This window comes from Pseudophryne corroboree, chromosome 1 (genome assembly GCF_028390025.1).
Source record: "Pseudophryne corroboree isolate aPseCor3 chromosome 1, aPseCor3.hap2, whole genome shotgun sequence".
In the NCBI taxonomy this organism is placed as follows: Eukaryota; Metazoa; Chordata; class Amphibia; order Anura; family Myobatrachidae; genus Pseudophryne; species Pseudophryne corroboree.
Genome location: NC_086444.1, coordinates 1,184,143,741 through 1,184,156,942, shown reverse-complemented (window position 1 = coordinate 1,184,156,942; position 13,202 = coordinate 1,184,143,741). Strand labels below are relative to the sequence as shown.

The 13,202-nt window shown below is 49.4% G+C and overlaps 1 protein-coding gene across 4 annotated transcripts in view; it reads right to left on the bottom strand.

Moving 5' to 3' along the window:
* The window catches only part of LOC134929908 (shootin-1-like), a 69,134-nt gene that overhangs the window by 43,929 nt on the left and 12,003 nt on the right, over nucleotides 1-13,202 (bottom strand). For 2 of the 4 annotated variants that reach the window (XM_063925302.1, XM_063925303.1), the window contains exon 3: nucleotides 4,820-4,874. The exons of 1 other annotated variant lie outside the window; for it this stretch is intronic. In XM_063925302.1, coding sequence (XP_063781372.1) covers nucleotides 4,820-4,874 — 55 coding nt within the window. Of the gene's footprint in view, nucleotides 1-4,815; nucleotides 4,875-13,202 lie in introns of those variants that run through there. One more of the 4 variants, XM_063925305.1, reaches the window with a different exon arrangement.

The window sequence follows — 13,202 nt, the reverse complement described above, 5'->3', positions numbered from 1 at the left end:
TAAGAGGCGATGTGATGAATATTTACAAATATATAAAGGGGCAATATGCGGAACTATCATGTGAGTGGTTTACTAAGAGACCTCTACATAAAAGGCGCAGACACCCACTAAGGCTTGAGGAGAGGAAATTTCGTACTCAGCGCAGGAAGGGATTCTTCACTGTAAGGGCAATACGTATATGGAATACACTGCCAGCGAAGGTTGTAATGGCGGTCTCAGTCAATGCGTTTAAAAATGGGTTAGACAAATTTCTGAATAAACGGAAAAAGATATACAAGGATATAGCCTTTAACCTAAATATATTAGGGAATGCAATATAATTCAGGTTGAACTCGATGGTCTACTAGTCCTTTTCCAACCTCACCAACTATGTTACTATGTAGTGGTATGGCTAGTGTCTGAATAGGCTCACTATTGGGCAAGGGTATAAGATTATCCTGTACCACAACAGATGTTTCTTCAGGGGGTTCATTGTCCACGATGATTGGTATTCTGACACCCTCAGCTGGTGTCAGGTGAGGTTGAGGTGTTGGCTCACACACCCCTAGGAGGTGATGCTTGTTGTGCACTCATACAGATTGCACCACATAGCCGTTGGGCCTGTTGGAAGATTCCTGCTTAGTCCCGATCTGGATGTGGATGGTCTGCCCAGGAGAGAACGGTCTTTAGCCATGAGTGGCTTTGAGCCGCAACCTGGGGTTTTACAGAGCATCTTGCATGTTGTTCTCAACTAGTGATCTAAGTTTGAACTTGGTGGTGGGAATGATGGTGCGGGTGCACCTGGACAGAAGGCATTAAGCAGAAGAAGGAAGTTCGTCTCTCTGAGTAAGTTTTAAAATGAAAAGCACCATAAACACATCAGAACCATCTCTATAACATTTGTCTTACAGGTTCTTCGCAGAACGTACTGCCAGTTCTGCTAGCCCGTTGAACTGTGGATAGTGAGGACTGCTGGTGACAAGTGAGCAAACCTACTGTATATATAAAGGGTGCAGTGTGTGAGGTGCAGGGGACCCACCCCACAGACTCTACGCCCATGTTCAATTACTTACCTCTAAATAATCCAGTGTCGGCACTGCTTCTGCAGCAGAAATCACTCAGAAAATGGAGTGGTGGCCATTTTCCTGGTGATTCACACATGCACAGTAGAAATTTGTCACCAGGAACATGATGAGCGCAGAGTCTATGGTGCCACAGTGAGGAGGGGCCAGCATGGAGTGAGCACACGTGCCCCCTCCTCCCTTAAAGAGCCCCTGCATGTGAGATATCACATTCACTGGTGAAAGTCTGGAACTCAGCTTTCATGAACTGCAATAGTTGTCAGTAAGTACTTTGCATGGTATGCCATGTGAAAAAAGTTCATCATTTTTTGGATGACTGTGGCACTTGTCAGATTGGGAAGATAAGCTTGACACTGAATATGAATCCATTAGCACAATGTGCACTTTCCCCTCCAAAGAGATTTGTAGCAATGATGGAATCATATGGAGAGTCAGAGGTTTTGTGGCATAATTGACCCATCAAGTATTGCTGGGGACACAGGCAGAGACAACCTGCTCAAAGTCAGCAGCCATAGAAGGCCAATACAGGGCAGACTTAGCCCACTGTATGGTGGCGTCACCCCTGGGGTACCGCTGGTGGCCTGCTGAGCATAGAAACCTTGAAGGACATAAGGTATCATGAAATGCTGACCACACAGGAAGATACCATCTGAGAAAGTTAATTCATTGTGGAAGGTGAAGAAAGACGAGATCATGAGACAGTTCCCTGGAAGAAGTAGGTGAGCGATACAGGACAATACGAGATAACTGTTGGCATTAGTCATCCCTGAGTGTCACATCATGAATCTCTTCCATGCACCTGGGGGACAGGACATCAAACTCCATGACATCCTTGTCTTCATCAGCATCAGGAACACCTGAGACTGGAAGGTGAGCACGTGATTAGGCATCATTGACATCTAGGTCCTCTTCACATTTGTGCACCACATCCAGGTAGTACCTTTGAAACATGAGTATGAAACTGTGAAATCATGCTGAGGGGGTATGTGTGGGGGTTTGCAGAGTATGATAATTAGGGGTTGATGGTCTGTCTGAACCAGCACTGGATGCCTATAGATGAACTTGTGAAAGCTGACTAGAGCCAACAGTTTCTTTTCAATCTGAGCATAGCACGACTCAGTCTTGGTAAAGCCCTGGAAGCTAAATCAATGGGCTTGTTATGCTGCAGAAAGACAGCACCAAGACCATGCTGGGAGGCAATGGCAGAGATCATTCACAATAGGAACATACACATCAAAAAATCGGAGCATCGGGCTGTATGTGAGTGTAGCCTTGAGACGAGAAGTAACAGCATAGCAGCTGGCAGAGTGGGGCTGTGACCTCACTGCAATGTGGCAGCAATTTTGAAATGTAGTTGGTAATAACCAAAAAATGCTGCAGACTAAACTAATCTGTGTTGGAACAGGAACCCGCTTAACAATCTCTGAAGTTAGGAGGTGGCCAACATACAGGAACTCTGCGACTCTTGATGTGGAAGGAAAATAGGGGCTCAGAGGAGCTGATGAAGGGACAGGCAGGGGAAAGCTGTACTTGTGACAAAATGGCTTCACTTCGGTCAGAAGCATATGTATTATTGCAATGTATTCTGACTATGATCTCAGACATGCATATAAACTGCAGCTGATAGACTGGGCTGGACTTTATAGTGGAGACTTTAGAAATGTGTGTGTGTATATATATATATATATATATATAGTACATGGGAAGGAGGTAAGGAGCTGCGTGAGTTGAGCGGTCCATAGGGCTGATGGTGATGAGAGTGTTTATAGAGTACACCAGACAGCAGAGGCGTAACTAGGGTTTCTGGAGCCCAGGGCAAGATGGAAAATGGCGCCCCCCCCCCCCCCCCCCCACTTAAAAAAAAAACACCAAAAGAAGCATGTGCGCGCGCCGAAGGCGCGTGCGCCAAAAAATGGGCGTGGCCACACTCCAGAAGGGGTGTGGCTACACTCCAGAAGGGGTGTAGCCACTGAAAATGGCCCACAGTGCCAGTTACATTGCCCCACGGTGCCAGATACATGCCCCACTCAGTGCCGGATACAATGCCCCACTCAGTGCCGGATACAATGCCCCACTCAGTGCCGGATACAATGCCCCACTCAGTGCCGGATACAATGCCCCACTCAGTGCCGGATACAATGCCAGTTACAGTGCCCCACTGTGCCAGTTACAGTGCCCCACTGTGCCAGTTACAGTGCCCCACAGTGCCGGATACAGTGCCCCACAGTGCCGGATACAGTGCCCCACAGTGCCGGATACAGTGCCCCACAGTGCCGGATACAGTGCCAGATACAGTGCCCCACAGTGCCAGATACAGTGCCCCACAGTGCCAGTTACATGCCCCACAGTGCCAGTTACAGTGCCCCACAGTGCCAGTTACAGTGCCCCACAGCGCCAGTTACAGTGCCCCACAGTGCCAGTTACATGCCCCACAGTGCCAGTTACATGCCCCACAGTGCCAGTTACATGCCCCACAGTGCCAGATACAGTGCCCCACAGCGCCAGATACAGTGCCCCACAGCGCCAGTTACAGTGCCCCACAGCACCAGTTACATGCCCCACAGTGCCAGTTACATGCCCCACAGTGCCAGATACAGTGCCCCACAGCGCCAGTTACAGTGCCCCACAGCGCCAGTTACAGTGCCCCACAGCGCCAGTTACAGTGCCCCACAGTGCCAGTTACAGTGCCCCACAGTGCCAGTTACAGTGCCCCACAGTGCCAGTTACATGCCCCACAGCGCCAGATACAGTGCCCCACAGCGCCAGATACAATGCCCCACAGCGCTAGTTACAGTGCCCCACAGCGCCAGTTACAGTGCCCCACAGCGCCAGTTACAGTGCCCCACAGTGCCAGTTACAGTGCCCCACAGTGCCAGTTACATGCCCTACAGCGCCAGATACAGTGCCCCACAGCGCCAGATACAGTGCCCCACAGCGCCAGATACAGTGCCAGTTACATGCCCCACAGTGCCAGTTACATGCCCCACAGTGCCAGATACAGTGCCCCACAGCGCCAGTTACAGTGCCCCACAGCGCTGGATACATGCCCCACAGTGCCAGATACAGTGCCCCACAGTGCCAGTTACATGCCCCACAGTGCCAGTTACAGTGCCCCACAGTGCTGGATACATGCCCCACAGTGCCAGTTCCTGTGCCCCACAGTGCCAGTTCCTGTGCCCCACAGTGCCAGTTCCTGTGCCCCACAGTGCCAATTACAGTGCTGGATACATGCCCCACAGTGTCAGGTCCCCCCCCCCAGTTCCGCCGCCGGACCCCCCCCCTGCCCCGTCACTCACCTGTGAGGGAAGGAGAGCGCAGCGCAGCGCCTCTCCTTTCCCTCGCTGGCGCTGCAGCTCCAGGTCTCCGGACGCCGGCGGCCGTCTGGCGCCGGTTCGCTAGCCAATCAGAGCTCGCGGACCGGCAGCCAATCAGGAGCCGGTCCGCAAGCCCTGATTGGCTAGCGCCGGAGACCGGACACGGCAGCGCTGCTGGCAGCGCTGCTCGTGCTCCAGCGGCGGTGAGGGGAGGGAGAGACGCTGAGCTCTCTCCTCCCCTCACAATTAGGTGTAACGGGGCGAGTGGGGCATGATGCCCTGGACGCCGGCGGCGCCCCCCTCTCCTGGGCCTGCCAGGGCGCCCAGGGCACGTGCCCCACTCGCCCTACCCTAGTTACGCCTCTGCCAGACAGCGCTCATTGTCACAGGACCACTAGAAGCTGATACCCAGTGATGTCATCATCCTCAATGCCACAGACCTACTTTCTGCTATCCCCTGCAGGTGTCTCTCAGAGCCTTCTCCATGATAATCCTCATCCTGGGAGAGGAGAAAAGAATCCGGTTAAACTCCACAGAATAGGGACAATGGAGTTACTGTATACTAAGGGCTAAATTTACTATGGTGGGAGTTTTTTTTAGAACTGGTGATATTGCTCATAGCAACCAATCAGATTTTACTAAACATTTATCTAGCTGCCTCTAGAACAGAGGTTCTCAAACTCGGTCCTCAGGACCCCACACAGTGCATGTTTTGCAGGTAACCCAGCAGGTGAACAGGTGTATTAATTACTCACTGACACATTTTTAAAGGTCCACATGTGGAGCTCATTATTTCAATTGTGATTCTGTGAGGAGACCTGCAAAACAGGGGACCGAGTTTGAGAACCAGATAGAATCTGACTGGTTGCTATAGGCAACAAAACCAGATCTAAAAAAACTTCCACTTTAGTGCATTTACACCCAAGATTCACATTTTTAACCATTTTTCAGCCAGGACCCCAATTGTGCATGCATCAGTTTGGGGGGACAGCTTTAAGCAGAAATTGGGAAAGGGGGGGGGGTAAAGGGGGGTTGTTTGTGTCCAGTTATCTTACAATTGTTGTTTTTTAATCAAAATAATATAACATGTGACAGGTGGGGCTGCAGCACGGTCCAAAGTTCAGATAGGAGAGCCACATCAACTGTCGCCCCAAGCCATACCTCCCAACCAGTAGCGGCTCTTGCCAAGGGCAAGCAGGCTTTTTGCCTGGGGCGCCGCTGTTCCGAGGGCGCAGACGACGACGTGGCATGAGCCGCTACTGGTGCCATGCGGTACTCCTGACGTCATCGCGCACCGCACAGCATTGTGGGAGCGAACGTAGACACTAGAGGTCATAATTGACCTCTAGTATCTGTACGGTGCTATGGGAGAGATGTCATGAGGTCTCTCCCATAGATCTGAGGAACACCACCGGCGGCCGGAGACAGGGGACAGCGGCAGTCCGGAAGCAGGAGCGGGGCTGGTGAGTATTTTATTTATTTATTTATTTATTTTGTGTAAGCGGCGCTACAGGGGGCATAATACTGGGGGCACAGCTGCAGGGGGCACAGCTACAGGGGGCATTAATACTGGGGGCACAGTACTGGGGGCAAAACTACTGGGGGCACAGCTACAGGGGGCACAGTACTGGGGGCAAAACTACTGGGGGCAGAGTACTGGGGACACAGCTACAGGGGGCACAGTACTGGGGGAAAAACTACAGGGTACAGAGCAACAGGGGTGATAACTGTGCCCACACCCCTTCCCTATGAAGCCACGACCTACGGCGCACACTAACCCAGTTTTGCCTGTAGGGGGGGCGCCAAAGGAAATTTTCGCCCTGGGCACCACGAGGTCTAGAACTGGCCCTGCTCCCAGCTGTCTTAATTTTCGTGGGACAGTCTCTTTTTTTTGGGCAGCAGTGTCCCACAGTAGGGGGGGCGGGGGGAGCATGTGATAGGCTGCTGTCACTCACATACGCACAGCATTTATTTATGGGAGACAAGGGGGACTGGAGGCATACCAGCAGTATCATAGAGCGCTGGGCATGTCCCCACAGTGGCAAAAATGGGAGGTGTGGCTCGCGATTGTGGCACACCCACAAAGCTGCACTCCCTTTTCATAGGCCACACCCGTTTTGTGCAGACGTGCAGAAGTCACAAATCATCTACTCAAGTTGGGAGATATGCCAAACTGACTTGCTGGCAATTGGTGTGTCTCCCCTGTTTGAACTTTGGACTGTGCTGCAGCCCCAACTGTGGAGCCGCCACTGGCTATAACGGTAAAAATATTAGGGTGTCAAATGAACAAATCAAGGAAAGTATAAATAATATTTTAGCATACAATATCTAATTAAGGGGTCTATTCATGAAGCAGTGAAAAGAGTGGAGAAGTGAGCTAGTGGAGAAGTTGCCCATGGCAACCAATCAGTGTTGAGGCAACATTTATAAAATGCATTCTATAAAATTATACGTAGCAGCGGATTGGTTGCCATGGGCAACTTCTCTACTGGCCACTTCTCCACACTTTTCACTGCTTCATGAATAGACCTCATTATATTGTATACTACAGATAATTTGGATAATTCTTAATGCTTTTTGCAGAAAATCTTCTGAAATCTCCATTTCTCCGAGGTTTCTCCACATTAAGAGCCTAATTCAGAGGCCGATGGGTCTTTCCCCACAGACACAAATAGTGATTTTGACCATAATGCGCACGTGCTTAGATGAACTTGCCCATTTTTGTGTGCCTACGGTCCATTCTGAGTTGGCCGGGTCTCTATGCGTGTAATAGGCAGAATCTGGGTGGCAATATACAAGAGAACTGGCTCGTAGGAGTGCTGTGGGCAAGTAGCTAAAGCCACAAGCAATTAGCATTGCACAGCTGTACGGAAACTGACACTAGCATAAGGAAGTTAGGTGTCTATTTACTAAGCCTTGGATGGAGATAAAGTACCAGCCACCCAGCTGCTAACTGTCATTTTTCAAACCGAGCCTGTAACATGACAGGTAGGAGCTGATTGGCTGGTACTTTATCTCCATTCACGACTTAGTACATTGGTGGTCACTCCAAGTTGATCATAGCTGTGCTAAATTTAGCACAGCTACGATCATCTTCCCTGACCTGCGAGGGGGGTTGATCGTCGCCGTGCCTGGTCGCAGCGACTGCGTGTGATGTAGAGATGAGCGGGTTCGGTTTCTCTGAATCCGAACCCGCACGAACTTCATGTTTTTTTCACGGGTCCGAGCAGACTCGGATCCTCCCGCCTTGCTCGGTTAACCCGAGCGCGCCCGAACGTCATCATGACGCTGTCGGATTCTCGCGAGACTCGGATTCTATATAAGGAGCCGCGCGTCGCCGCCATTTTCACACGTGCATTGAGATTGATAGGGAGAGGACGTGGCTGGCGTCCTCTCCATTTAGATTAGGGTTGAGAGAGAGAGAGAGAGATTGCTGTGATACTGTAGAAGAGAGTGCAGACAGAGTTTAGTGACTGACGACCACAGTGACCACCAGAGACAGTGCAGTTGTTTGTTTTATTTAATATATCCGTTCTCTGCCTGAAAAAAACGATACACACAGTGACTCAGTCTGTGTGCACTGCTCAGCCCAGTGTGCTGCACATCAATGTATATAAAGCTTATAATTGTGGGGGAGACTGGGGAGCACTGCAGGTTGTTATAGCAGGAGCCAGGAGTACATGATAATATTATATTAAAATTAAACAGTGCACACTTTTGCTGCAGGAGTGCCACTGCCAGTGTGACTAGTGTGACCAGTGACCTGACCACCAGTATATATAATATTAGTAGTATTGTATACTATCTCTTTATCAACCAGTCTATATTAGCAGCAGACACAGTACAGTGCGGTAGTTCACGGCTGTGGCTACCTCTGTGTCGGCACTCGGCAGGCAGTCCGTCCATCCATAATTGTATATACCACCTAACCGTGGTTTTTTTTTCTTTCTTTATAGTCGTCACGGTCATACTAGTTACGAGTATACTACTATCTCTTTATCAACCAGTGTACAGTGCGGTAGTTCACGGCTGTGGCTACCTCTGTGTCGGAACTCGGCAGGCAGTCCGTCCATCCATAATTGTATATACCACCTAACCGTGGTTTTTTTTTCTTTCTTTATACCGTCGTCATACTAGTTACGAGTATACTACTATCTCTTTATCAACCAGTGTACAGTGCGGTAGTTCACGGCTGTGGCTACCTCTGTGTCGGAACTCGGCAGGCAGTCCGTCCATCCATAATTGTATATACCACCTAACCGTGGTTTTTTTTTCTTTCTTTATACCGTCGTCATACTAGTTACGAGTATACTACTATCTCTTTATCAACCAGTGTACAGTGCGGTAGTTCACGGCTGTGGCTACCTCTGTGTCGGCACTCGGCAGGCAGTCCGTCCATCCATAATTGTATATACCACCTAACCGTGGTTTTTTTTTCTTTCTTTATACCGTCGTCATACTAGTTACGAGTATACTACTATCTCTTTATCAACCAGTGTACAGTGCGGTAGTTCACGGCTGTGGCTACCTCTGTGTCGGCACTCGGCAGGCAGTCCGTCCATCCATAATTGTATATACCACCTAACCGTGGTTTTTTTTTCTTTCTTTATACCGTCGTCATACTAGTTACGAGTATACTACTATCTCTTTATCAACCAGTGTACAGTGCGGTAGTTCACGGCTGTGGCTACCTCTGTGTCGGAACTCGGCAGGCAGTCCGTCCATCCATAATTGTATATACCACCTAACCGTGGTTTTTTTTTCTTTCTTTATACCGTCGTCATACTAGTTACGAGTATACTACTATCTCTTTATCAACCAGTGTACAGTGCGGTAGTTCACGGCTGTGGCTACCTCTGTGTCGGCACTCGGCAGGCAGTCCGTCCATCCATAATTGTATATACCACCTAACCGTGGTTTTTTTTTCTTTCTTTATACCGTCGTCATACTAGTTACGAGTATACTACTATCTCTTTATCAACCAGTGTACAGTGCGGTAGTTCACGGCTGTGGCTACCTCTGTGTCGGAACTCGGCAGGCAGTCCGTCCATCCATAATTGTATATACCACCTAACCGTGGTTTTTTTTTCTTTCTTTATACCGTCGTCATACTAGTTACGAGTATACTACTATCTCTTTATCAACCAGTGTACAGTGCGGTAGTTCACGGCTGTGGCTACCTCTGTGTCGGCACTCGGCAGGCAGTCCGTCCATCCATAATTGTATATACCACCTAACCGTGGTTTTTTTTTCTTTCTTTATACCGTCGTCATACTAGTTACGAGTATACTACTATCTCTTTATCAACCAGTGTACAGTGCGGTAGTTCACGGCTGTGGCTACCTCTGTGTCGGCACTCGGCAGGCAGTCCGTCCATCCATAATTGTATATACCACCTAACCGTGGTTTTTTTTTCTTTCTTTATACCGTCGTCATACTAGTTACGAGTATACTACTATCTCTTTATCAACCAGTGTACAGTGCGGTAGTTCACGGCTGTGGCTACCTCTGTGTCGGAACTCGGCAGGCAGTCCGTCCATCCATAATTGTATATACCACCTAACCGTGTTTTTTTTTTCTTTCTTTATACCGTCGTCATACTAGTTACGAGTATACTACTATCTCTTTATCAACCAGTGTACAGTGCGGTAGTTCACGGCTGTGGCTACCTCTGTGTCGGCACTCGGCAGGCAGTCCGTCCATCCATAATTGTATATACCACCTAACCGTGGTTTTTTTTTCTTTCTTTATACCGTCGTCATACTAGTTACGAGTATACTACTATCTCTTTATCAACCAGTGTACAGTGCGGTAGTTCACGGCTGTGGCTACCTCTGTGTCGGCACTCGGCAGGCAGTCCGTCCATCCATAATTGTATATACCACCTAACCGTGGTTTTTTTTTCTTTCTTTATACCGTCGTCATACTAGTTACGAGTATACTACTATCTCTTTATCAACCAGTGTACAGTGCGGTAGTTCACGGCTGTGGCTACCTCTGTGTCGGAACTCGGCAGGCAGTCCGTCCATCCATAATTGTATATACCACCTAACCGTGGTTTTTTTATACCACCTAACCGTGGCAGTCCGTCCATAATTGTATACTAGTATCCAATCCATCCATCTCCATTGTTTACCTGAGGTGCCTTTTAGTTCTGCCTATTAAAATATGGAGAACAAAAATGTTGAGGTTCCAAAATTAGGGAAAGATCAAGATCCACTTCCACCTCGTGCTGAAGCTGCTGCCACTAGTCATGGCCGAGCCGATGAAATGCCAGCAACGTCGTCTGCCAAGGCCGATGCCCAATGTCATAGTACAGAGCATGTCAAATCCAAAACACCAAATATCAGAAAAAAAAGGACTCCAAAACCTAAAATAAAATTGTCGGAGGAGAAGCGTAAACTTGCCAATATGCCATTTACCACACGGAGTGGCAAGGAACGGCTGAGGCCCTGGCCTATGTTCATGGCTAGTGGTTCAGCTTCACATGAGGATGGAAGCACTCAGCCTCTCGCTAGAAAAATGAAAAGACTCAAGCTGGCAAAAGCAGCACAGCAAAGAACTGTGCATTCTTCGAAATCCCAAATCCACAAGGAGAGTCCAATTGTGTCGGTTGCGATGCCTGACCTTCCCAACACTGGACGTGAAGAGCATGCGCCTTCCACCATTTGCACGCCCCCCGCAAGTGCTGGAAGGAGCACCCGCAGTCCAGTTCCTGATAGTCAGATTGAAGATGTCAGTGTTGAAGTACACCAGGATGAGGAGGATATGGGTGTTGCTGGCGCTGGGGAGGAAATTGACCAGGAGGATTCTGATGGTGAGGTGGTTTGTTTAAGTCAGGCACCCGGGGAGACACCTGTTGTCCGTGGGAGGAATATGGCCGTTGACATGCCTGGTGAAAATACCAAAAAAATCAGCTCTTCGGTGTGGAAGTATTTCACCAGAAATGCGGACAACAGGTGTCAAGCCGTGTGTTCCCTTTGTCAAGCTGTAATAAGTAGGGGTAAGGACGTTAACCACCTCGGAACATCCTCCCTTATACGTCACCTGCAGCGCATTCATAATAAGTCAGTGACAAGTTCAAAAACTTGGGCCGACAGCGGAAGCAGTCCACTGACCAGTAAATCCCTTCCTCTTGTAACCAAGCTCACGCAAACCACCCCACCAACTCCCTCAGTGTCAATTTCCTCCTTCCCCAGGAATGCCAATAGTCCTGCAGGCCATGTCACTGGCAATTCTGACGATTCCTCTCCTGCCTGGGATTCCTCCGATGCATTCTTGCGTGTAACGCCTACTGCTGCTGGCGCTGCTGTTGTTGCTGCTAGGAGTCGATGGTCATCCCAGAGGGGAAGTCGTAAGCCCGCTTGTACTACTTCCAGTAAGCAATTGACTGTTCAACAGTCCTTTGCGAGGAAGATGAAATATCACAGCAGTCATCCTGCTGCAAAGCGGATAACTGAGGCCTTGACAACTATGTTGGTGTTAGACGTGCGTCCGGTATCCGCCGTTAGTTCACAGGGAACTAGACATTTTATTGAGGCAGTGTGCCCCCATTACCAAATACCATCTAGGTTCCACTTCTCTAGGCAGGCGATACCGAAAATGTACACGGACCTCAGAAAAAGACTCACCAGTGTCCTAAAAAATTCAGTTGTACCCAATGTCCACTTAACCACGGACATGTGGACAAGTGGAGCAGGGCAGGGTCAGGACTATATGACTGTGACAGCCCACTGGGTAGATGTATGGACTCCCGCCGCAAGAACAGCAGCGGCGGCACCAGTAGCAGCATCTCGCAAACGCCAACTCTTTCCTAGGCAGGCTACGCTTTGTATCACCGGTTTCCAGAATACGCACACAGCTGAAAACCTCTTACGGCAACTGAGGAAGATCATCGCGGAATGGCTTACCCCAATTGGACTCTCCTGTGGATTTGTGGCATCGGACAACGCCAGCAATATTGTGCGTGCATTAAATCTGGGCAAATTCCAGCACGTCCCATGTTTTGCACATACCTTGAATTTGGTGGTGCAGAATTTTTTAAAAAACGACAGGGGCGTGCAAGAGATGCTGTCGGTGGCCAGAAAAATTGCGGGACACTTTCGGCGTACAGGCAGCACGTACAGAAGACTGGAGCACCACCAAAAACGCCTGAACCTGCCCTGCCATCATCTGAAGCAGGAGGTGGTAACGAGGTGGAATTCAACCCTCTATATGCTTCAGAGGTTGGAGGAGCAGCAAAAGGCCATTCAAGCCTATACAACTGAGCACGATATAGGAGGTGGAATGCACCTGTCTCAAGCGCAGTGGAGAATGATTTCAACGTTGTGCAAGGTTCTGCAACCTTTTGAACTTGCCACACGTGAAGTCAGTTCAGACACTGCCAGCCTGAGTCAGGTCATTCCCCTCATCAGGCTTTTGCAGAAGAAGCTGGAGACATTGAAGGAGGAGCTAAGACAGGGCGATTCCGCTAGGCATGTGGGACTTGTGGATGGAGCCCTTAATTCGCTTAACAAGGATTCACGGGTGGTCAATCTGTTGAAATCAGAGCACTACATTTTGGCCACCGTGCTCGATCCTAGATTTAAAACCTACCTTGGATCTCTCTTTCCGGCGCACACAAGTCTGCTGGGTTTCAAAGACCTGCTGGTGAGAAAATTGTCAAGTCAAGCGGAACGCGACCTGTCAACAACATCTCCTCCTTCACATTCTCCCGCAACTGGGGGTGCGAGGAAAAGGCTCAGAATTCCGAGCCCACCCGCTGGCGGTGATGCAGGGCAGTCTGGAGCGACTGCTGATGCTGACATCTGGTCCGGACTGAAGGACC